The 24,293-nt window shown below is 41.8% G+C and overlaps 3 protein-coding genes and 1 non-coding gene across 9 annotated transcripts in view; 1 reads left to right on the top strand and 3 right to left on the bottom strand.

Moving 5' to 3' along the window:
* The window catches only part of LOC106564864 (nucleosome-remodeling factor subunit BPTF), a 59,096-nt gene extending 57,263 nt beyond the window's left edge, over positions 1-1,833 (bottom strand). For 4 of the 5 annotated variants that reach the window (XM_014131336.2, XM_014131333.2, XM_014131334.2 and 1 more), the window contains exon 1: positions 1,066-1,832. In XM_014131336.2, the coding sequence (XP_013986811.1) occupies positions 1,066-1,585 (520 nt within the window). In that variant the 5' untranslated portion in view covers positions 1,586-1,832. Of the gene's footprint in view, positions 1-1,065 lie in introns of all 5 variants that reach the window. The other variant, XM_014131337.2, reaches the window with a different exon arrangement.
* A 991-nt stretch (positions 1,834-2,824) lies between these two features.
* Positions 2,825-2,906, top strand: trnas-aga (transfer RNA serine (anticodon AGA)). Its single transcript has one exon. It is a non-coding gene; the product is annotated as a tRNA-Ser (tRNA).
* Positions 2,907-6,083: 3,177 nt separating this feature from the next.
* Positions 6,084-18,681, bottom strand: nol11 (nucleolar protein 11). The gene is made up of 18 exons (NM_001140459.1): positions 18,534-18,681; positions 17,971-18,084; positions 17,780-17,836; positions 17,377-17,525; positions 16,229-16,286; positions 15,916-16,057; positions 15,163-15,357; positions 14,808-14,884; positions 14,558-14,681; positions 14,043-14,137; positions 13,870-13,935; positions 13,503-13,687; positions 9,033-9,158; positions 8,388-8,624; positions 7,955-8,033; positions 7,588-7,680; positions 7,374-7,481; positions 6,084-6,915 (listed from the first exon to the last, which is right to left on the bottom strand). Exons 1-18 carry the CDS (start codon positions 18,678-18,680, stop codon positions 6,802-6,804), a joined length of 2,166 nt encoding a protein of 721 aa, NP_001133931.1. The 5' UTR covers position 18,681; the 3' UTR covers positions 6,084-6,801.
* Positions 18,682-20,223: 1,542 nt separating this feature from the next.
* The window catches only part of LOC106564871 (cytoplasmic phosphatidylinositol transfer protein 1), a 102,604-nt gene continuing 98,534 nt past the window's right edge, over positions 20,224-24,293 (bottom strand). The window contains exon 9 of one of the 2 annotated variants that reach the window (XM_014131349.2): positions 20,224-24,290. In XM_014131349.2, the coding sequence (XP_013986824.1) occupies positions 23,932-24,290 (359 nt within the window). In that variant the 3' untranslated portion in view covers positions 20,224-23,931. The remainder of the gene's footprint in view (positions 24,291-24,293) is intronic. The other variant, XM_014131350.2, reaches the window with a different exon arrangement.

Raw genomic sequence — 24,293 nt, 5'->3', positions numbered from 1 at the left:
GGAACATGTGGAATTATGATCATTTAAGATTTTAGTGACTACCATATGATATCAGAAAATATACAATAATTTATACTAATCTTATGCATAATCCTGAAAAATACAAAATGGTTCCTTAATATTGCATAAATGTTTTGAAAATGGACTACATGAAGTCCAAAGTACATGAATGACATCAATGTCACTTTCACTCATGTTTTGACATTATACAAGATCAAAACTATTGACTTTACAGTTAAACAATTATTTTTCAAAGAAGGTTACCTTTGCTCTTGTTCGTTTACATTGATAGATTGGCTTTGCTATGGTTACCGTACAATTTAGTACGTGATATAATAATGAGTTCAAGCTGCAACAGGTGAAATTAGAGCGCCTCTTTTCAAAACAAAGGGCCGCGCGATGATGTCCTGTCAAGCTGATTTGACCACAATCTCACGAAATATATCGCAACACTTGATTTTCTGAAGGAAAAAAATTGTTTAAACTAAGGGAGGGGGGATAAATTACAACTAGTTGATGAAACTGACCCTTTATTGTTTACATCTACTACAGGAACTGCATAACAGTATATTCATGCCATGCAAGGCGACAAAGTATCAAAAACGGACGCGCAGTTCTAAAACAAAAAGGTAAATCTTATCGTGATATTTTGTAGCCACATAGTGCAGCATGGCATGCTTGTTGACGATAATTGCTAAATGAATGAATGGAAAGTAGCTAAATGTTTATCTGGAACTAACGCCTAATATGTTGCATGCAAAATGGTGCAATTATGCAAATAAATAATTCCACATTACAATAATCCCCATCGTTAAATTCGTTTTCATTTTTGCCGATAGTTGCAGATTATTTTTTTTTATAACAGAAAACATGCGAGGTGACAGTATTGTTCACTGTGCGCGAACTAGCAAACGATCACCAGAGCTCCTAAACAAAGGCCTGTTTATGAGTGCAATCTCCATTTTGAACAATGCAGCTTACTTCCCAAATGTGCTAAATAAAAACTGTAACACTTTGGCGTGCGTTTGAAAAATGCTTCTAAATTGCATTTGCAAGCAAACGTACCTGGAGTGCTGCCGTGCGTGCTATCATGGCTCCGAAAGCTGCTATCTGTACAGTAGCTAGCATCATCCTCATCTGGTAATTCTTCCAGAAAATCGGACTCATTGTCCACGGCCTCCTCTTCGTAGTCTGAGGAGGGATTCTCGTGTAAAAGTTCGTCTTCCTCCGACCTCAAACTAATATTATCCTCTTCCTCGTCGCTGTTGTCATCGTAAACCACCTTGCACAGTGGCCGTCTCCCCCTGCTGCCGCGACCACCTCTCGAACCCCTGCCTCTTCCTCTGCCCCGCGATGTCGTCGCTGCTCCAACTTTCCTCCGGCCCCTGGACGAATGGTAGTTTTCTCTCCGATGAATTTCTGTATCGCCGGTATCCACCACTGAACCCCGTCCGCGGCCACGTCCTCGGCCCCTTCCCCTACCACGGCTACCTCTCCCTCTCCCTCTTGAACCGCGAACTGGCCCAGCGGAAACCTCCTGCATCTCCGCTGCCTGTTTGGGCGGCCTTCCTCTTCTCCCTCGCATTGTAGCAGATGTATTATTTTTAATTTCAATTTTGGCGCGCGACTAGTCCACACAAACCCGAGAAAACGGGCAACCTCGGAAACCCTAACCAACGTTGCGATAGTCTCAATTAGCCCCACCAAGCCCCGGGCTCAATTTTTAGTAGAATGTTCAAATAGAATGGCCGGCGTCCCGCTTTAGGTCGCCTGCAGTCGCCATTTTTCTTCGGATCTCTCCCTCCACTGAAAACAGACAGCAGGCCCTGTATGGAGGTCACGTGACTACTATTCCACAGTCGACGCATTTAGTTCAGAAAATGTGTTATCCATGCAAACGTGATGCCCCCACGATTGTTTATTTACGTTCGCTTGTCACGTCAATTCATACAAATCAAGAATATATCGATTTATTACAATGTAAAAGCGTTGTCAATTTGCAGTTGACGTCGTCATTCTAGCCAGAATGTAAGCAAGCATACGTTGTCGGCCACAGGAAAGATCAGTATCATGAAACCAAGTTGTTTCAGAGTTAGAGCAAATATTATCACATATTAGGCAGAAGTTCACTATATGTCAACATTTAAATCATGTAGTTATTGGTAGTTGATTTGTTGTTGTTATCAAAGAGACTCCATTTGTAATTTTGATGCAGTTATTCGATTCACTTATTTTAATGGCAAACAATACTCATAAGATATTGTATTGGATAATTGTATGCATTTATACATTGTGTTTACTTATTGATGCACACAGTGGAAATTATGAAGAGGTCATTCAACATTCTAGATCAGAGCGTATAACATCAGAACAGTTCCATCACCATGGAATGATGGTGACATAACCTACCAATGCAGCAGTTGTGGTGCAACACTGTTTCTTTTTTTTCTCTTTGTTGCTACAATGTTTCCTAAATCCCTCTCTTATGATAGGGCCTAGCTACATGATGTTTAATTGCAGTCTGTGGTTTATGTACTCAAATGTAGCCTATTTAGATAAGGCCTACTATGTCCAGTGTACTGGTGCCTGCTCACTGTAGTATGTCTATGCCAAGGCTTTTCTCTTTAAAGCAAGCACATTGCTTTATTAACTCTAGCAGGCAGAAGTCTAATTAGTTTGATGATATAGCGACATTTTCAATAGAAGCAGCCAGCACAGTGAATGGTAGTTTAAGAAATAGCTAACAGTCTTAAAAATGATCAATAGCAGCAGGTTTAAATGGATATAGGTTAAATTGGTAACAATTTCAAATATAAAATATCAAGTTGTCGTGGCCGAGTGGTTAAGGCGATGGACTAGAAATCCATTGGGATCTTCCCGCGCAGGTTCGAATCCTGCCGACAACGGTATCTTTTGATTATGTAATAATAGTTAATGAGAAGTTTCACTTTAAAGGGTAGTACTTCTAATCCCCAAATCGTTCAACTATACATTTGTTACGTCAATTTGAATGTAGTTAATGTCTTGATATTACCTACTGTCTTCACGCAAAAGGTGGTACAGCACAATGGAAAAGGGCACCTCCAAGTGTTCAAAAATACTTAATTTTCTGGTTGCATGTACCAAGTAGCCTTTAGCAGTATTGCAAAAAATATTGACGTGGATATCTAAATTACATACACTACATGACCAAAAGTATGTGGACACCTTCTCATTCCAAAATCATGAGCATTAATATGGAGTTTGTTCCCCCTTTGCTGCTATAACAGCATCCACTCACCGAGGTAAAGGCAGTTTCATATTGGATATTCGACGGATATTCCCCTGTAGTTTTCCTTACGCCCACCAACAGCTAACCCGATGGCATATACACACATTGCACACCCTTAGGTTTGTCCATTTTCATCTCACGCGTTTTTACATTAATTTTTCGAACTTTAACATTTCAATAGCTCCTTGGTTATGTGACCTACTGACTTCAAACAAGGTTCAGAATGTACACTCAGTGGGCCTACACATTGCACACCCTTTAGTTTGTCCATTTTCATCTCACACAATTTTACATGTATTTTCAATGTTTTTCAATGTTTCTAATTTCAAAAGCTCCTTGGTCATGTGACCTATTGACCTCAAACAAGGTTCAGAATGTCCACGGACTACCCTTCTATATTGCACACCCTTTAGCTTGTCCATTTTCATCTCACATGTTTTTTTACATTACATTTGTAAACTTTATAATTTCAATAGTTCCTTGGTCATGTCACCTACTGGACGGCAGCGGGGCAGCAGCGTAGCCTAGTGGTTTGAGCGTTGGACTAGTAACCGAAAGGTTGCAAGATTGAATCCCCGAGCTGACAAGGTACAAATCTGTCGTTCTGCCCCTGACCAAGGCAGTTAACCCACTGTTCCTAGGCCGTCATTGAAAATAAGAATTTGTTCTTAACCGACATGCCTAGTTAAATAAAGGTAAAATAATAAAATTGTCTCAAAGAATGTTCAGAATGTCCACTGACTACCCTTCCATATTGAACATACTTCAGTTTGTCCATTTTCATCTCACATGTCTTTACATGAATATTTTTAAATTAACATTTCAATAGCTCCTTGGTCATATGACCTACTGACTTGAAAATGTACAAACTAAAGGGTGTGCAATGTGTAGGGCCACTGAGTGTACATTCTGAACCTTGTTTGAAGTCAGTAGATCACATGACCAAGGAGCTATTGAAATTAGAACGTTTGAAAAATTCATGTAAAGTTGTGTGAGATGAACATGGACAAACCAAAGGGTGTGCAATATAGAAGGGTAGTCAGTGGACATTCTGAACCTTGTTTGAGTCAAGTAGGTCACATGACCAAGGAGCTATTGAAATTTGTACTTTTTTTAAGCTCCCTAACTAATTCAACTACGGATACAAAATGCTGCTCACATTTCCACAAGTTTATTAGCTTTGGAAAGCAAATTAATGTCCAAATCGTGAAAATAAGACCTGTGCAATGTTGTGTGCAATTTTTCCAACATCATGACACTTATTTGGAGTCTGTGGCTCAAGTGGTTTGAAAGCTATTGAGGTTTGAAAGCGCGAATATCCACTTTAAACTGTCTTTACCTCGGTCCTCCACTCTTCTAGGAAGACTTTCCACAAAGTTGGAACATTGCTGCAGTGATTTTCTTCCATTCAGCCACAAGAGCATTAATGAGGTTGGGCACTGATGTTGGGAGATTAGGCCTGGCTTGCAGTCTGCGTTCCAATTCATCTCAAAGGTGTTCTGTTCGTTGGGCTTGAAGTCGGTGAGCTGCGCAGGTCAGTCAAGTTCTTCCACACCAATCTCGACAAACCATTTCTATATGGACCTCGTTTTGTGCACGGGGGCATTTTCGTGCTGAAAAAGAAAAAGGCATTCCCCAAACTGTTGCCACAAAGTGAAAAGCACAGAATCGTCTAGAATGTCATTGTATTCATACTGTTCTCGCTGCTACTGCACGGCAAGCGGTGCCGGAACACCAAGTCTAGGTCCAAAAGACTTCTGAACAGCTTCTACCCCCAAGCCATAAGACTCCTGAACAGCTAATCAAATGGCTACCCAGACTTTTATTACATTTTAGTCATTTAGTAGACGCTCTTATCCAGAGCGATTTACAGTAGTGAATGCATACATTTCATACTTTTTTTTAATGCTGCTGCTACCCTCTGTTTATCTATGCATAGTCACTTTAACTCTACCTACATGTACATATTACCTCAATTACCTCGACTAACCGGTGCCCCCTGTATAGCCTCGCTATTGTTATTTTACTGCTGCTCTTTAATTATTTGTTACTTCTATTTTTAACTTAACACTTTTTTTCTTAAAACTGCATTGTTGGTTAAGGGTTTGTAAGTAAGCATTTCACTGTAAGGTTGTATTCAGCGCATGTGACAAATACAATTTGATTTGTTTAGATTTATTATGTAGCATTAAGAATTCCCTTCACTGGAACTAAGGGGCCTAGCCCGAACCATGAAAAACAGTCCCAGACCATTATTCCTCATCCACCAAACTTTACAGTTGGCACTACGCATTGGGGCAGGTAGCGGTCTGACATCGGCCAAAGCACAGATTTGTCCATGGACTGCCAGATGGTGATTCATCACGCAAGAGAATACGTTTCCACTGCTCCAGAAACCAATGGCAGCGAGCTTCACACCACTCCAGCCGACACTTGGCATTGAGCATGGTGATTTTAGGCTTGTGTGCACGGCTGCTTGGCCATGGAGCCCCATTTCATGAAGCTCCGGACGAACAGTTCTTGTGCTAACGTTGCTCCCAGAGGTAATTTGGAACTTGGTAGTCAGTGTTAAAACAGAGGACAGAGGATGTTTACGTGCTTCAGCGGTCGGGTAGGCTGTTTGGAGTTTTTATCCGACCGCATAAAAAATATGATCCCCACCTACTTTAAAACCTAACTTGCGCCCGTGCCTGTCAGCAACAGGTGTGGCTGAAATAACCAAATCCACTAATTTGAAGGGGTGTCCACATACTTTTGTATATGGTATCATGTAATCTTAACTTAGACATACACATGATAACCATACAACTCATCATGATGGGACGAAGGCGAGGGTCATTTTTAATACAAATACTGTCATATGAATTCAGAATTGACTTTGTTAGAATGCAACACAAAATGTATCTATAGAAAACATGTGCTACTATAACGTGATTGGGAGAAGTACATGTTATTCACCGTCCAAATCGCCTTTATGAAATACAACATTTAACCACAAGATTGTCAACCATATGGAAGGTTGAGACCTATTTCCATTTTTAGACATGTCAGTATATTCCTATAAAAAGGGGCAGTATGTTCCATAGGTTAAAAGTATCTATGCCATGATGAAATATCATGGGACTATATAGTTTTCTACATAATTCATATTAGCAAATATTTCTACTATACACGCCCTCAGATTATACAGACAAATACAAAATCACATGGCTATAGGGACCTAGGCCTCAGCAATGCCACAGTTCATGACTAGAGAATCATTTGCTCTACTCATCTGGGAATCAACTAGACTGATCCCAGATCTGTTTGGGCCTGCACAGCCAACTCCTATGTTCATCGTTGAAAGCACAAGCAGATCTGGGACCAGTGTAGGTATCGACAGTAGATAGGTATGATTTGGCAGTTCAACCATGGATCTTTCGACAGCGTACCAAATACAAAGTGGAACACAACGATGCAACTGACCAAGAGAAAAAAATGGGGAGAAGGTCAACAGCAGAGTTTAATTAGAAATAATCTGTAAATATAGTCTAAAACAGCTCAATGACTTCTATGGAGTACTGGCTGATGTCCTTCGACGGCTTCATTTTGTGGAGCTCTTGAAGGCTGCCCTCGATCTTCCCCAGTTCAGAGAATAGTTTCACCTGGAACGGATAGATGGGGATAGACGTTAAATGAACCCTTACAAAGAACCATACACAGTATGTGTGTCAGCGAGATGAAGTAGATGCACAAAGTAAATAGCAGTAGTGTGTCAATCTACGCAACAAATAAGAGCGTTGAAGCGCGTGGCTAAACTCCTCCGCTGGGTTGGTTCCATAGCGGGCACGTTTTAGCGGAGCGAACATCTGCAGATATCGTGTTCATCCTAATATTGTTGATGCTGCTCATGACAGAAAACGGCTAGCAATTATAATTGCAACACCACTTGCTTTTCCAGTTTGAACCACTGAAGAGGTAAACATTCCTCCCTGGGTGCCTCAAATGGGTTTCATTATCACAGCAATAAAAACAAAATGACACTAGTTATCATCAAGGGAACCATTATGACAAAAATGCTCAACTATCACTTGCGGTGAGGACCAAAAGAGAAAGCACATACCTGGGACTTAACAAAGCTTTGGAGATTTGACAACAATCCTTTAGCATCAGGAGCCATGACCAAGACTGTGAAATGAGCATCCAACAACAAGCACACCCAGTCAATGATCTAGAAAAGAAAAATGAAATTCAGAATACACACATTAAGTTAATGGTATACAAAATAATTACATGCATTCACCTTTTGTATAACTTTAATGCTTCCATGTACCAACCTGTGTCACTGTGGGCGATCTCAAACCTGGCGTTTGTGTGTAGACGTCTTGGGAATATTTCAAATAGACGAAATGGAGGTACTGAAGAAAGAGCTAGGAGAGGAAAGGAAACAGAAGGATGCAACCATCAGTCTTTCAACATATCCTCATAGCTAACTGCAGTTAATAAACGAAGTCAATGGGGAAAAAAACACCATGGTATATTGTAGGATTACAGTCAATTCCAATTCAATTCAGGAAGTAAACAAATGTTTTCGTTCTTCAATGGGGAAGATTGGAATTTAGTTTCTGAATCGACTTGAATGAAATGGAATTGATCCCAACTCTGGCATATTGTCAAGGAGATGAGAGACAGGTAGCTACTCACAATAACCTGCTGAGCGTTGAGGTCCTTCAGGTGGGGGAGCAGGAGGTTGTCACTGTACGGCGTCTGCAGGACCTCATTACTATAGCAGCACAGTTAAGTTACAACACCTCCAAACATGTTTAAGAGTCATTTCTATGGACTGGTGCTGAATATTAGCGCAAGGTAAAGATTATGGTGCATTGCAGCCGACTGTTGACAATGAAATGTGTCATTGTATCTATCCCTATTAATGAACAATTGAACGAATCAACCAATTCAACAAACCTATAGTGAGAGGATACAGTAACACAGCCTTGTGTTGGTTCAATCCACCTGACTATTGATGACTATCAAATACACCGTTTAATCAACAATGACATTATCAGATATTACTGTAGTCTTGCAATGGAATAGTGTTTAGGGTATTGGTTGTCCAGACTACACATAAGGATACAGTAGCACAGCCTTGTGTAGACCCACGGGGCAGACCTCCAGCTGCAGTGTGGGGTTCTTCTTATCCTGGTGCTGGGGAGGTTTGGGCTGGTGGTGGGCGTCACAGCTGTCCTCCTCAAACAGAGGGGGGCTGAAGCCGTTCTGTTGGCCCCCCCGGGCCCCCGCCGCCACCAGGCCCTCCATCAAGGACACGCTGTCCGGCTCCAGACTCACCATCTCCACGTCGCCGTCTGGCACACTTGGAGGGAGAGCGACACACAGCCGTTACAACAACAATCCTGATATCAGGCTATTTATATGAACTGACAAACTATGTATTTGCAGTAACAACACTTGGAAGCATTGGAAATGATTCAAACAAAACAAGTTCTAGAAATAAAAGAACTTCAAAATAAAATATTTTAAAAAGCAATACACAGCCACAAAGAGACCACTTGGTTTTCAATGTGGTGGAAAGAATATGCTTTGTACACAATGAATAGAAACATCAACCATCAAAAGAGAGCACAACAATTAGGCCAACCGATACATAATCAAGCTCCAGCACTGGTAGGAAACACTATCCTGAACTTCACCAGAATGAATCTCCTTCACAACGTATAGGTTGTTACAAAAGACGCCCCATACGCCATCGAGTTAGACTGACCTGATGAAGGTTTTGAGGCAGGCACACGTGACCACCTCAGGTATGTCTGGGAAGAGCTGCAGGCAGAGCTGACATAGGAAGTAGTCCTTGTGCTCCAGGGCCAGCAGCAGGAGGTCGGGACACACGCTGCAGAAAGACATAGAACAGGTCAGAACCAAACCAAGGGTCTCAACAACAGTCTGTGTGAAAATACTATTAAAAAAAGATTCCTTTCCTTGTCTCCTTTCCTTCGTTGCTACTGATAGGCGAAGAAATAGGATAAGTACCCACCCAACATGTCTTCACCTATGATGTCTGGCAGTGTTCGAGACCACCTAAAGAAAGACCGATTCAAGACCAAGACCGGGGTAAATAGAGTCAAAGTCAAGACCAAAACCGGATGGGGGGGGAAGCGAGACTTAGTCAAGACGGAGACCGGGAGGGTGACAAGCGGTCCGAGGTAGAGTCAAGACCAAGCCACGAAAAAGTCCAATTCATAACCATGATTATAATTGTCATATGGCCACCATAATAATGAGTTAAACATGTCCAGTATTTCTGTGTTCATATTTCAGAACATATGGATTCTTTAGACATTCAGAATAGTGAAAAAAATGCAACCTGAGGGAAAATAGAGCCGCACTACAAACGATTACTAACCCAAAGTCAGTGGAGAACAATGAGGGCCTTCTACGACTTCAGAGAATGTATTAAATAATTATAAATTACATTTTTATTTTCAATTGAATCTCTTCAGATTTTGTTGGAAAGGTTAACACTGAAGAGAAAAAAAGATGCAATCAGGATTTTTTTTAGTGGTCTCTTGGGAGATAAATCTAGCTAGCTAAGACAGCCATTGGCTAGGCCATCAAAAGCTAGATAGAAGGCATCTGCCATTCAACTGAATTAGGGTAACATTTTGGAGTGACAGTTTAATCAACCAATCAATTTGACTTATAATAGGTGGGACCGTTTATGCAAAAAAAAAAACATGGTAACTACTGCCTTCTCAAAGGCCAACAGGTCACTCACTGCACAATAAGGAGCAGTAGTTTCCCCACGGTCTAGCTAGCCATCTTTTGTTGCAGACTAGTTTGCAGAGGCTGCAGAGGATGTTGTTGCTAATTTGTTAGCTTCTCCCTTTTCAAGAATAACTTTCAACAAGAAGTTAAGTTTCAAATGATCATCTGGTGAGTGGATTTTTTTTTTTTATTGCAGCATGCTTGCTGTTAGCAATCTCTTTAAAAATAACGTGCAAAATATTGTTGCATTTAAACTTTAGGTCACCGGTTACTTTGTGTGCTATGGGAAGTAATAGTTGTACATTAGCGTAATAGTTGTGTTTTTCTATTCTCATGATTGGGACCTACTGGCTCATCATGTCCAAGTTTATAGACTGCTTATTCTTTAACATCATGCTGTCTTTCCATTGGCCCTATACGGTGGTGTAGCGGTGCCTGGTAAAGTGGGTATACTCACATTTTACTCATATATTTTTCAGATGAGGACTATAGAAAGTGTGTGTGTGTGTGTGTGTGTGTTATATATATATATATATATATATATATATATATATATCACACACACACACACTTTCTATAGTCCTCATCTGAAAAATATATAGGAAACCTATTTTTTTTTTAAATGTAGGAAACAGGGTTTTTCACACAGGGTACCTTTCCTTTGCTGGGCAGGCCCCTTGGGATTCTTTTTAGCAAAATGTGAGTATACCCACTTTACCAGGCACCGCTACACCACCGTATAGGGCCAATGGAAAGACAGCATGATGTTAAAGAATAAGCAGTCTATAAACTTGGACATAATGAGCCAGTAGGTCCCAATCATGAAGTCGGAAGTTTACATAGACCTTAGCCAAATACATTTAAACTCAGTTTTTCACAATTCCTAACATTTAATCCTAGTAAAAATTCCGTCTTAGGATCACCACTTTACTTTAAGAATGTGAAATGTCAGAATAATAGTAGAGAGAATTATTTATTTGAGCTTTTATTGCTCTCATCACATTCCCAGTGGGTCAGAAGTTTACATACACTCAATTAGTATTTGGTAGCATTGCCTTTAAATTGTTTAACTTGGGTCAAACGTTTTGGGTAGCCTTCCACAAGCTTCCCACAGTAAGTTGGGTGAATTTTGTCCCATTCCTCCTGACAGAGCTGGTGTAACTGAGTCAGGTTTGTAGACCTCCTTGCTCGCACACACTTTTTCAGTTCTGCCCACAAATGTTCTATAGGATTGAGGTCAGGGCTTTGTGATGGCCACTCCAATAGCTTGACTTTGTTGTCCTTAGGCCATTGTGCCACAACTTTGGAAGTATGCTTGGGGTCATTGTCCATTTGGAAGACCCATTTGCGACCAAGCTTTAACTTCCTGACTGATGTCTTGAGATGTTGCTTCAATATATCCACATAATTTTCCATCCTCATGATGCCATCTATTTTGTGAAGTGCACCAGTCCCTCTTGCAGCAAAGCACCCCCACAACATGATGCTGCCACCCCCGTGCTTCACGGTTGGGATGGTGTTCTTCGGCTTGCAAGCATCCCCCTTTTTCCTCCAAACATAACAATGGTCATTATGGCCAGACAGTTCTATTTTTGTTTCATCAGACCAGAGGACATTTTCCAAAAAGTACGATCTTTGTCCCCATGTGCAGTTTATGCCGGTTTTGGAGCAGTGGCTTCTTCCTTGCTGAGTGGCCTTTCAGGTTATGTCGATATAGGACTCGTTTTACTGTGGCTATAGATACTTTTGTACCCGTTTCCTCCAGCATCTTCACAAGGTCTGGTGCTGTTGTTCTGGGATTGATTTGCACTTTTCGCTCCAAAGTACATTCATCCCTAGGAGACAGAACGTGTCTCCTTCCTGAGCGGTATGACGGCTGCGTGGTCCCATGGTGTTTATACTTGCGTACTATTGTTTGTACAGATGAACGTGGTACCTTCAGGTGTTTGGAAATTGCTCCCAAGGATGAACCAGACTTGTGGAGGTATACCATTTTTTTTCTGAGGTCTTGGCTGATTTCTTTTGATTTTCCCATGATATCAAGCAAAGAGGCACCGAGTTTGAAGGTAGGCCTTGAAATACATCCACAGGTACACCTCCAATTGACACAAATGATGTCAATTAGCCTAGCAGAAGCTTCTAAAGCCATTACATCATTTTCTGGAATTTTCAAAGCTGTTTGAAGGCACAGTCAACTTAGTGTAAGTGACCCACTGGAATTGTAATACAGTGAATTATAAGTGAAATAATCTGTCTGTAAAGAATTGTTGGAAAAATTACTTGTATCCTGCACAAAGTAGATTTGCCAAAACTATAGTTTGTTAACAAGAAATTTGTTGAGTGGTTGAAAAAAGAGTTTTAATGACTCCAACCTAAGTGTATGTAAACTTCAACTGTATTTATTTATATTTGTGGGGGGTACTGAGGAGTATATTTTTGTATAAATAATGTATTATTTTTGTGCTCAATCTGATTGGGTGGGCCTGTGTCCACCCAGGCCCACACCCCCGATGCAAACAGGGAATGATGACTGAACTGCACATCACAAATGGCCAACTAACCCAGACTTCAGACCAATACCTGGGTTGCATACCCAGTATTGCCATTTACTGGTAGAGATCATACTTTAAAACATCTTTCCTACCGGCTACCAACGTCATACTTCTGAGCTACTCCATGCCAAAACCAGTTGAGAACTGTGTGCACTAGCTGCCTGCAGATGCTATTCCGCTGAAACTAGGCTATGGGTGCACATATTCATATATGTTGCGTGCTTTGCGATTGTGTAGGCTACTTTGTGCATGATTTCTCTATTGTACTACATAATTGATAAGTCGTATATACATCCACTACACTACTTGGCATCAGTGGGGATTAAGTGAGTATACGCAACACCTACTACACCACTGGCCCTTTTCCAAAAAGTACTCTCTCCTACGTGTGCCGCTATTACGGTTGTTGTCCTTTCAGCATCATTAACCTGTCACACACTGAAGACCTATATGTTCACCACTGTACTAACCTGTCACACACTGAAGACCTATAGGTTCACCACTGTACTAACCTGTCACACCTATAGGTTCACCACTGTACCAACCTGTCACACACTGAAGGCCTATAGATTCACCACTGTACTAACCTGTCACACCTATAGGTTCACCACTGTACTAACCTGTCACACACTGAAGGTCTATAGGTTCACCACTGTACCAACCTGTCACACACTGAAGGCCTATAGGTTCACCACTGTACTAACAGGTCTATAATAGATATACAGACTTCAGATATTAATGTTTTAAGAAAGGAGTGTGTATATTTGGCCTGGCACCAACACTACTACGAACTGACAACCCTGTTCACATTCACTTTCCATGCATCCAACATAGCCCATCATTCTGATAACCTCCCTTTCCAAAGGACCAATACCCCCGTGCCGTGGGAGGTCCAGTCAACCCAATGCCACCCTCACCTGTGGCAAAGGCACTGTGTTTGCACCAGCTGTGCCAAGGACCCGGGAGTGTAGAAGGCTGTCTCGGCCTGGCTTCGGGCCACCAGGTGGCGGGCCAGCCAGCCCACCGAGAGCTGCAGGTCCTGGGCTTCGCCTCTGGAGACCAGGGCCTCCACCTCCCTCTGGACCTCCTCCACTGGACCAGTCTGGAGGGGTTGGAGATTGACCACAGTCAACACCTAACTTAACATTTCCTCGAGGACAGTTATATTTTATATAAATATACTATGAAAGGGACTGGTCATTTGTGGTTCACTCACAATGTAGAACATCAAAACCTGCTTGAGACTAAAACAGATGAGCAGAATGAGCAGTTGATCTAAAATACCTTGATAAGCTCCACTACTTCGTCCACTGTGAGGGCAGGCGCTGATTGGCTCTTCCGTCTCAGCTTCTGTACAAGGGAGGACCAATCAGAACAGGTGAAATTAACATTAATCCATTCTGGTGGTAAAATATTAGGGTTAGGGTCAATCAATTCTGGCAGTCAGGTTAACTTACACTCCTCCTGGTATCCACTATTTTGGTGGGCCCCTGTGGCTGATCCCCATGGAGTAGGGTGTTCCAAGAGGGGACAGCCACTGACGATCTGGACACTACAAAACCGCAAAGGAAATAAAGTCCCAGTCACTAAACTGTTAGTTTATAATAACATTTCAAGGGATGCTATTCAGATGAAATTTCAACAGTAATGTACAGATTTAGTATATTAGATAGGTGAGGAAAACATATGCAATGAAGTGTAATAGGAGTGATACAGCTTCATCCGGAACGGCTTCCCATTTCCTATTCACTACTTTTGACCAGGGACACTAGGGCTTCTATTCAAAGCAGTGCACAAAACAAAACAAAAATGCATGAAATGAAATGTATGTATTCACTACTGTAAGTCACTCTGGATAAGAGTGTCTGCTAAATTACTAAATTAATAGGGTGCCATTTTAGAGTCAACCAGGCACTGTCAAGGACGACTAACGCCACTCTGGTGAATGTTTTACTGAGGAAATGCGCGTTACCTGCGATCCCAGCGTGTTGTAGTTTCCCCAGGGCCGAGGCCAGAGAGGACTTCTGACACTCGTAGGGAATGACGGAGAGGGCCTTGCCATGAGGGACAAACAGCTTTCCTAAATAACACCAGACCTGAGGGGAAATGAAGGAATGATCATTGATATAAATAGGAGTGAAGCGAGTCTTATTTAGTGCAAGATACAAGTATAGAGTCATGAGAGTTGTGAGGCAAAAATTCAAAATTCTGAGTATTCCTACCTGTCCATGGATTCTTCCCACCATCTCCTTGCCAGCCTGAAGAGTCTGGAAATTAGTATTCCAGATGCAGAGGAAATCTGAAATTGAAAAAAAATCATTGAAAAAAAGGATTGGATGGATGTCAACAATATGCATACAATGGGAAGATATCACCATGTTGTTTACACGCAACAAATCAGAACTTCGAAAAGTACGTATCTACGGGTTGATGTTGGATTGGGTGAATGTGTGCGAGAATCATAATTCAATCAAATTCATTAAGTAAACTACAATTCCAATTTCCCACATGAGGAAAATTGACATTTCAGTTTAGCTCCTGAATTGACATGGCATTGATCCCAACCCTGATATTTACCTTTTCCAGTCCTGGCGGAGGGATGGGGCATCCCCACCACAGCCACATGAGCTTCGTCCAGGGCCACAGCCGAGGCAGCTCCCAGCTCCCCAACTGGCAGCCTCAGGCGCAGGCTACGAGGCAGGGCCTGCACCCCTTCCAGCCCCACAGGCCCCCGCACAGCCACCACACTCTGGTACACACAGCCGTTACGGTCTGGAGTAAAGAGAGTGAGAGATGACCGACAACTGTTTTTCATTGTTTGTGAAGTGCTTCATTGATATCGAATGCACTACCATTTCAACAGTATTCCAGTTATCTGGGCGGGCGGGGGTGGGGTACACCATTAAAGCTGCAATGTATAACTTTTTGGGAGACCTGACCAAATTCACATAGAAATGCGAGTTATAGATCTATCACTCATCGAAAGCAAGTCTAAGAAGTGGTATATATATGTTCTGTGTGTGCCATCTCTATGCTTTCTGTTCTTAAGTTTCGTTTTCATGTCTTTTACTTTCGGTTTTGTACACCAGCTTCAAACAGCTGAAAACACAATATTTGTGGATATTTAAAAGATATTTCACAGCATTTGACATTGATTCTCTATACATTGTTTGTTTTGTCACAAACTGAAAATAGGTTAACAATAAGAATTTAAACCACCAGGAAATGCCAGAACGATTTCTGCATAATGCACCTTAAAAGCTGAATTAACATCACTACATTAACATTTCTAACATACTACTTTGGCAGGGAAGTGATGGCCGTACTCACACAGGTAGAGCAGGTTGATGTGTTTGTCCCAGAGAGAGGCAGAGAAACTCAATGGGGGAGCTCCAGAGTCTTCTCTCTCCAGCCTATACTTCTGTAGGGTGTTGGGGTTGAGCCTCTGCACATAGAGGAAGTGCTCCCCTTTCTGTGACGGACAACAGGGAAGCCATGTTTAACACGAGTGTGGCACCGAATTCATACTTGCACAAAATATAGCATGTTGCAAATGGCACCAGGTTTATGCCTGATCATTGGCAGGTCATTGAGTACACGGCTATTCAGCGTACTGGTGTACCACAAGGAAAGGATATTCTACCTGCTCTGTCGTGAAGAGGACAAAGTGTTGTTTCTCAGCCACCATGTTGGTGCTCCACCTATGGGGTAACATGAGGACATTGTCAACTGTGTGCATCTCACAATAAACTATTGTTTACCCAAACGAGCCAAGTACTGACAGCAGTGTGGACAGCATTATCATAGCCTCTGACTCACTGTAAATTAATATGGTTGCAAGTTTTTTTTCCGGACTATAAGCCGCTACTTTTTTCCCAGGCTTTGAACCTCGCGGCTTAAACAATGACGCGGCTAATATATGGATTTTTCCCGCTTTCAAATTTAATAAAAAAATATATAAATAAATAAATAAATAAACATTCTGTGACGTGCTCAGTTTTTTGGCGGCATGAAGCTTTCATTAGACCAATGAAATTGCCGAACGGGTTAAGGTCAAACAACTTTTTTGTTTACTGTTTAGATTAAATCGAGCGCTCTCAAACTTCCCATCATTCTGATTACGGTAGACATTTTGTCACCCTCATCATGGCAAAGACACGGAGAAATGCATATGATGCAGCTTTCAAGTTGAAGGCGATTGATCTGGCTGTTGGAAAAGGAAATAGAGCTGCTGCACGGGAGCTTGGTCTGGAACAATGACTTTCTTGGTAGGCTACTGTTTACTGCTAATTTTTTATTTTTTGTTACAAGCCGTGTTTTGTTAAAGCCCATTTATTTTTGTTACAAGCCGTGTTTCGTTAAAGCCTATTTATTTTAGTTACAAGCCGTGTTTCGTTAAAGCCTATTTATTTTAGTTACAAGCCGTGTTTCGTTAAAGCCTATTTATTTTAGTTACAAGCCGTGTTTCGTTAAAGCCTATTTATTTTAGTTACAAGCCGTGTTTCGTTAAAGCCTGTGTAAAGTTCATTTGTTTCAATGTACCGGTAGGCACCTGCGGCTTATAGACAGTGCGGCTTATTTGTGTTCAAAATAATATATATTTTTTAATTCAGTGGGTGCGGCTTATATTCAGGTGCGCTCAATAGTCCGGAAATTACGGTACATATATTTTTTTTAAATATCCATGGCTCTGAAAGAGAATAAGCCAACCGGCCTCTATAGTGATGGGACTAAAGCCAACCAACCCGAAGGTTATGGATCGCTAATCCAGACTAGTGTCCATTGTCTGACCTTATGACCTCCTCCTCTGACAGGATGTCCTCTATGGGCTGCTGGGGGGCGGAGAGGAGGGAGTCCAGGAGTCTGACTGCCCCTCTCTGGAACAGCACCACAGGCTCTCCCCCTGGGGCAGAGTGGACCCGCCATACATCAGCAGATACCTAACAGACATGCAGACACACAAGTAGTTAAGACCAATAACTGCGAGACATCGCAAAATGACTGCAAAGTCAGAGGAAAGCCTAAGATAAAAAGTATTTGTATGGCATAATTTGATTCAGTTATGCTACAATGACTTCTCACTGGCACAGTTAATGTTAATTTGCAGAGTATGTCACCATAACTGACAAAGTCAAAGCAGATGAGATTGAAATTTTAAGTGTGTGAGAGGGAGTGAGAGAGAGCTCATACTTACAGTTGCTTTAAATACTTTGTCTAAATTGAGGTCTTCATCTTTCCAAACTCTGATGACCTAGTGAGTAAACATTTATTGACCATGAACAACATGAAGACAACTTTATTTTAAGAAGTAAGTCCAACTGTCAAATCCAGATGTTTTAAATTTGTTTAGTTTCTATATTCATGGAAAGTGTCCACAAGTGTTACCTTGTTGTCTGAGACGACTACATACTCCTTGGTCTGAAAGTTGCACACTGCAGGACAAGTCAACAACTGTCCCTGTTTCACCGTCCAGCTACCCAGAGGCTTCTGGTCTGAAACCTGTTAACACAGCACCTCATACGTAAACACCACATTCACTTTTCAACACAAACACAACCTTTGTCATATTATTAAGGTAAGTTAAGATTCAAATACAAGACGAGTGTGACTACCTTTTTGACAGTGGTACCAACGTCAGCTAACCAAACAAACCCACGCGAAGCAGCGATCTAGTAGTACTGTTCTCATTGAAACAGTACGTGTGATAACGTCCACCTATGTGCACGTCGATCGATTCAAGTAAACCGTCTGAATACGCAGATGTGTAGTTAGATAGTTGTTGAACACCATTGCAATACTGGTAAGAGAGTGAGCAATTTTTATATGTACCTAGCTATATTTTGAAACGCGTCGGATCCCCCACTACAATGTCAATGGACACGAGTGTGCCATCTTCCCATCAGCTGAGCTGGTTCAACACTTCAGCCACTTGTATTGGTCAACATTACCTTGTATAAAGTGACAGATCTCGTGGAATCGGTGACGACGGCATGGTCACTGTCTCCATCCAGTTCAATTCCCTGAATTGCCGAATCTGAAGCACTTGGAGTTTGTACAAGTCCGCACAACGTGAATCCCTCATTCAGCGTGGCCATGCTGGATGAAGAAAATAGGAAGTGCAAACTTCGCGAGACTTACGCACGGCTACCATAGAGTATTCAGTGTATGGTTTCTACATGAAAAACTTCAGTAAGATCAGACAGCGCCCCCTGTGACTAGTTTATGGTATTTCATATTGAGTTGTGGTAATGTTGTGTGACGCCTGTAACGGTCTTTGCCCCTGTGGTTATATTCAATATACACTATTTATACAAAGTATGTGGACACCCCTTCAAGTGAGTGGATTCAGCTATTTCAGCCACATGTATAAAATCGAGCACACAGCCATGCAATCTCCACAGACAAACATTGGCAGTAGAACGGCCTTACTGAAGAGCTCAGGGACTTTCAACGTGGCACCGTCATAGGATGCCACCTTTCTAACGAGTCAGTTCATAAAATAATTGCCCTGCTAGAGCTGCCCCGGTCAACTGTAAGTGCTATTATTGTGAAGTGGAAATATCTAGGAGCAACAACGGCTCAGCCGCGAAATTGTAGGCCACACAAACTCACAGAACGGGACCGGCGAGTGCTAAAAATTGTCTGTCCTCAGTTGCAACACTCACTACTGAGTTCCAAATTGCCTCTGGAAGCAACATCAGCACAATAACTGTTTAGTGGAGCTTCATGAAATGGGTTTCCATGGCCGAGCAGTCGCACACAAGCCTAAGATCACCATGCACAATGCCAAGTGTCGCTGGAGTTGTGTAAAGCTCACCGCCATTGGACTCTGGAGCAGTGGAAACGCGTTCTCTGGAGTGATGAATCACGCTTCACCATCTGGCAGTCCGGCAGACGAATCTGGGTTTGGTGAATGCCAGGAGCACGCTATCTGCCCCAATGCATAGTGCCAACTGTAATGTTTGGTGGAGGAGGAATAATGGTCTGGGGCTGTTTTTCATGGTTTGAGCTAGGCCCCTTAGTACCAGTGAAGGGAAATCGTAACGCTACAGCATACAATGACATTCCAGACGATTCTCTGCTTCCAACTTCGTGGCAACGGTTTGGGGAAGGTCCTTTCCTGTTTCAGCATAACAATGCCCCCATGCATAAAGCAAAGTCCATAAAGAAATGGTTTGTCGAGATCGGTGTGAAAGAATTTGACTGGCCTGTACAGAGCCCTGACCTCAACCCCATAGAACACCTTTGGGATGAATTGCGAGCCAGGCCTAATCGCCCAACATCAGTGCCCGACCTCACTAATGCTCTTGTGGCTGAATGGAAGCAAGCCCCCGCATCAATGTTCCAACATCTAGTGGAAAGCCTTCCCAGAAGGGTGGAGGCTGTTATAGCGGCAAAGGGGAGACCAACTCCATATTAATGACCATGATTTTGAATGAGATGTTCGACGAGCAGGTGTCCACATACTTTTGGTCATGTGGTGTATATAGCAAAATGTTCATTCCCCTTGCTCTTTATCTTTCACTCTCTCTCACACACACAAACCCCCATGCAATCACACACACACACACACACACACACACACACACACACACACTTTCAGAGGCACCACATCTGACAACCAACAATGGCAAAGTGTAGTAGCAAGTAAACTTTATTTACTACAAGAATTAAGAAAAAAGTGAAACAATAATTACAACAGAGAACCAAATGTACCTCAAGGAGGGCAGTAAAAATATAACAAATATAATCAGTGGAAGAACCCAGAGCGACTTCCAGTAGCCGGACAAGGATGGCACTTCAGATAGGGAGACAGTAGCTCTGGTCCAGGGTGTTAGTGTGGATTGCTAACACTAGTCCTGCTTAGGAGGCTCAGTGTCAGGAAGCAGCAGTGACAACCTGGACCAGAGCTAGGGAGACAGCACGACAGCCTGGCAAGCCGCATCAGGAGGGACACAACGAAGCTTGGTCCTTTTCTTAGAATGAACAGATGCCATTTGAAATACAGCAAACCACAAAATCAAACTACAGCACTTGTGAAAATTATAACAGAAAAACAACCTCCGAGTCAAGATATATTGTAAAAATTCAAAAGTAAACACAGTCCCCCACCCCCAAAAAAAGATTGATTCAAATATTGTTTTTATAGATAATGTGCCATTATATCAAAGAGCTGTAGGATCACCAAAAGCAACTGGAACGTCGATGATGCAAATTCAAAGTAAATCTTTTCACAGTGAGCACAATATGTTGAAAAATACCTATTTTCAATGTCCTTTCAACCAAAAATACATTTTTTTAAATGTATTTTGCACATAGGGTTGTAGCGTACAGTATGTAGTTACAATGGTCTTTTCTACTGTGGATTTTTCAACAGCTCGATAAAGAGAACTAACAAATGGGACATTGCACCTTAAATGTTATAGATTCAAACCAAACTTTTGCACTCTCAAAAACGAACGCAAAATGACAAGTATAATCTCAAGGGTTGGTTATTTTTCAGTGAAGGACTAGGTTTCGTAAATAGTAAACTCATTCACTTTCTGTTCCATGCTCCACATAAGCTCACTCAAAAAGTCTTCATGAACTTATGTGGAGCATGCAACCGAAAACGAAAAAGTTGACTATTTATAAAACCTAGACCTTCTCTCTGAAAAAAAAACCCTGAACCTTGATGTTATGCCTGCCATTTTGAGTTCGTTTTGATATAGCCATTAGCTTACTGGCACTCAAACATATCCCTGGATCTTTTTTATTCCTGATAGTCAATATCATTTAACACATGTATCTCACAGGAAATTTTACAGCAAAGACAAGTACAGTTTAGAATGATAGTGAGCATCTTGTGTAAAGATGAGACATTTTGGGGTTAGACACTGAAGAGTGGTCTATAGTGTTGAGTGGTCTATATCTGACCAACGAGTAGGCTTGTGTAACTTCGGTCCAACAAACCCCTCGAACAGAGATATAACAGTCAGTACGTTTGTTAACGGCTAATTTCGTTTTCTCATCAAAAAGTGCAAATGCACACAAATGTAATGTAATGTGACGTCTTCAGGACAAAACAATGGTCAACAGGTACCACAAACTTCAGCTATTTCTCTCAAAATCTTGTAAATTTTGATGATGAAAGTAACTAACATGAAGCTGTATTTCAAATCAATGTTTTGAAATTGCAATAAATTGAATAGTAGGCTTAAAAAGGGCCATTCTGCCACTTTACAAACTCATATTCATTATCTCCAGCACCATACGGGTGTCTAGATATGTGAAAACGGTGTGTTTCTATGATCTGTGGTTGCAAAGATAAGAAGGTCCTAAATGCTTCTCTGTGGCATCACAAGGTAGGATTAAAAGTAAGAAAATCTGTGATTTTCAAAACTGGCAATGAGTTTCAAGCCAGAGGGAGGGTATTTTATTGCTCCACGTCACCATGAATCTCATAGTGTTTGAAAATCAGTTTTTTGAAATGGTTGATGATGTCATCGGGTAGAACATTGTAACTTTATATTTCTTTCTACAAAATGAAGAACTGCGCCATTTTCACATATGCAGACATTGTTTTTGAGCTGGAGATAATGAACATGAGGTTGAAAAGTGGTGCAATTGCCCTTTAACATTACAACAAAATGGGATGTTTTTTTCTTTATTGAAATGTTTTGGATTTGTATACAGACGAGACAATATAGACTTTTGCATGCAGAGGCACTGAGTAGAGAGTTGTCTTCTCAGAACATGCTCAGTTTCAGTCTCTGCTAAAACTCCGCTTTACTATACAATGGTTACACTACAGAGCCTAGGACAACATCACATTCGCTTTCTCCACAATTTCGCAGCAACAATATATCCTGCCATTTATATACACATATACTTCACATATGTATACATGTTTGTGAACATTTCATGCGGCATATGACACCCCTTTATGCATTTATGTGATTGTATAAAACAGTAGCTAGGGCATTACACAAAGAGAAACCTTCAGTCCTCAATGTTTCTTCCCCCCCCAAAAGTTTCTGATGACACACTGTGGTGAGGCTAGCGCAGGGGAAAAAAGGTGGCCGCCGCTAAAGTTGTTGCGTCAAAATAACTTTCTGATCCCACCAAAACTGGTACAGTACCAACATTGGCAAGCAACATTATCGGTATTCCTAAAAACACAATGCGCACAATGCAAAGATAACCAAGTACATAGGATAAGGCCAGGTTGAAGCGAGTACCCTGCGAAAGCATGGAATTTCTTATCAACTCCACTGTGCTCAATGTTCATTTACAGCATATTCCCCAAATGGCATTTTTCCTAGTCATATCTGTTCTGTTGCTATACCAATTTGATTAAACTGACTGCATCACTCCTCAATGTCAAACTTGATGCCCAATATGTATTTTATCATGGCTTATCTAATGTTGTGTAAACGTTCCAAAGGTTAGTTAAGTAGACAGGTGAGTATAGATATAGTATATAGATATATCTGTGCAGGTATAAAAATTGTGTTTTAAAGCAAGGAGAGAATGCTTATGTTCCCCGCCCTTCCTAAAGAGGGCTGAGGCAGAGCTCTGGAGACCTGAGAAGGGATCTCGTTCTGTGATTGTACTGATCTGGCATCTGTTTCAGTTGGAGTGTGTTGTGGAGACGTGAACACACAGAGATCTGGGTTCAGTTTTGAATGGTCTGTCATCTGTCCAGGTGAGTGGTGGTGTATTTTTAGTGAGTCAATGTTGTTATAAAATCTAACTATACTACAGTACTTCTACTTCCATTTTGTTCATTTAAAAAGTGTATTTATTTCAAGGTCAAAATTATATTTCGATATATCTGTAGGCTGAGAATTCCATGGAAAGATGTTCACAAAACAATATTAATATCATTGTATCTCTAATTTCATGGTGTTACGGCAACTACATTTACATTACATAAGGATCATCAGCTGACCTGATATTTAAAAAAAAGAGAGAATCCATCTGGCATTTTGTCAATAACGTATTTTAAGACGAACACAGGGATCGCTAATTGAGGATAGGACACAAATCCCCTTGTGGATATGTTCTCTTGATGGACAGCTTAGGTGGTTGTCACAGTAGGTCAGACATCTGATTGGCTAGATCTCAGGAAGAGGAAGCCATCCATTGAAGGCTGACAAAACTGACTTATGTTGAGGATGTAGGAGATTGGAAACTGGTGGTTAGACCTTTGACCTCTGGTGATATGTGTAAGAAGCACTGAACTCTGGGATATGGTTAGTTAAGCCTGGAGGACTGGGCACTGGGGCGTAGAGGCTAGTCTTGCTGGGCTACTAAGACAGTGAGGTGGCAGGGCATATGGGGGAAAAGAACATCCCGTCCCTCCTATTCCCCCCCTAACTCAGCCTGGTCAGAGTCAGAGGAGGGCCAGGGGGAGTGATTTTGATTTGGAACTGGCACCAGCATAGAGCCCTGGGGGACTCCACTCTGGTTCTGGGTTGCGGCGTCGGGCAGGGTGAGGGTCTCAGGGGCGGACTTCTTGCGGGCTCGGTCCTTGGGGACGGAGAGGAACTCGGGCGCATCAGTGCAGACGGGGGTGGTGGGGGCACTGGCGGGTCCGGAGAGGGTGCAGGAGGACAGGGGCATCTCGCTGATGGAGATCGACGGGGGGAAAATCCCGATCTTCTCGTTGGTGGCTTCCTGGATGGTGCGCTCATACTCTCTCACCTCATCCATCGTCATGTCTG

Source organism: Salmo salar, chromosome ssa12 (genome assembly GCF_905237065.1).
Source record: "Salmo salar chromosome ssa12, Ssal_v3.1, whole genome shotgun sequence".
NCBI lineage: Eukaryota > Metazoa > Chordata > Actinopteri > Salmoniformes > Salmonidae > Salmo > Salmo salar.
The sequence above is the reverse complement of the archived record's forward strand: the minus strand, read 5'-3'. Positions and strand labels throughout refer to the sequence as shown.

Excerpts from the sequence above, each read along its gene's own strand:
- nol11 (NM_001140459.1), bottom strand. The coding sequence starts at position 18,680 with ATGGCCACGCTGAATGAGGGATTCACGTTGTGCGGACTTGTACAAACT. Across the intron at positions 14,682-14,807 it reads TGGGAAGAATCCATGGACAG|GTCTGGTGTTATTTAGGAAA; the intron begins GTAGGAATACTC and ends ATTTCCCCTCAG. Across the intron at positions 13,688-13,869 it reads AAGTAGTGGAGCTTATCAAG|ACTGGTCCAGTGGAGGAGGT; the intron begins GTATTTTAGATC and ends CAACCCCTCCAG.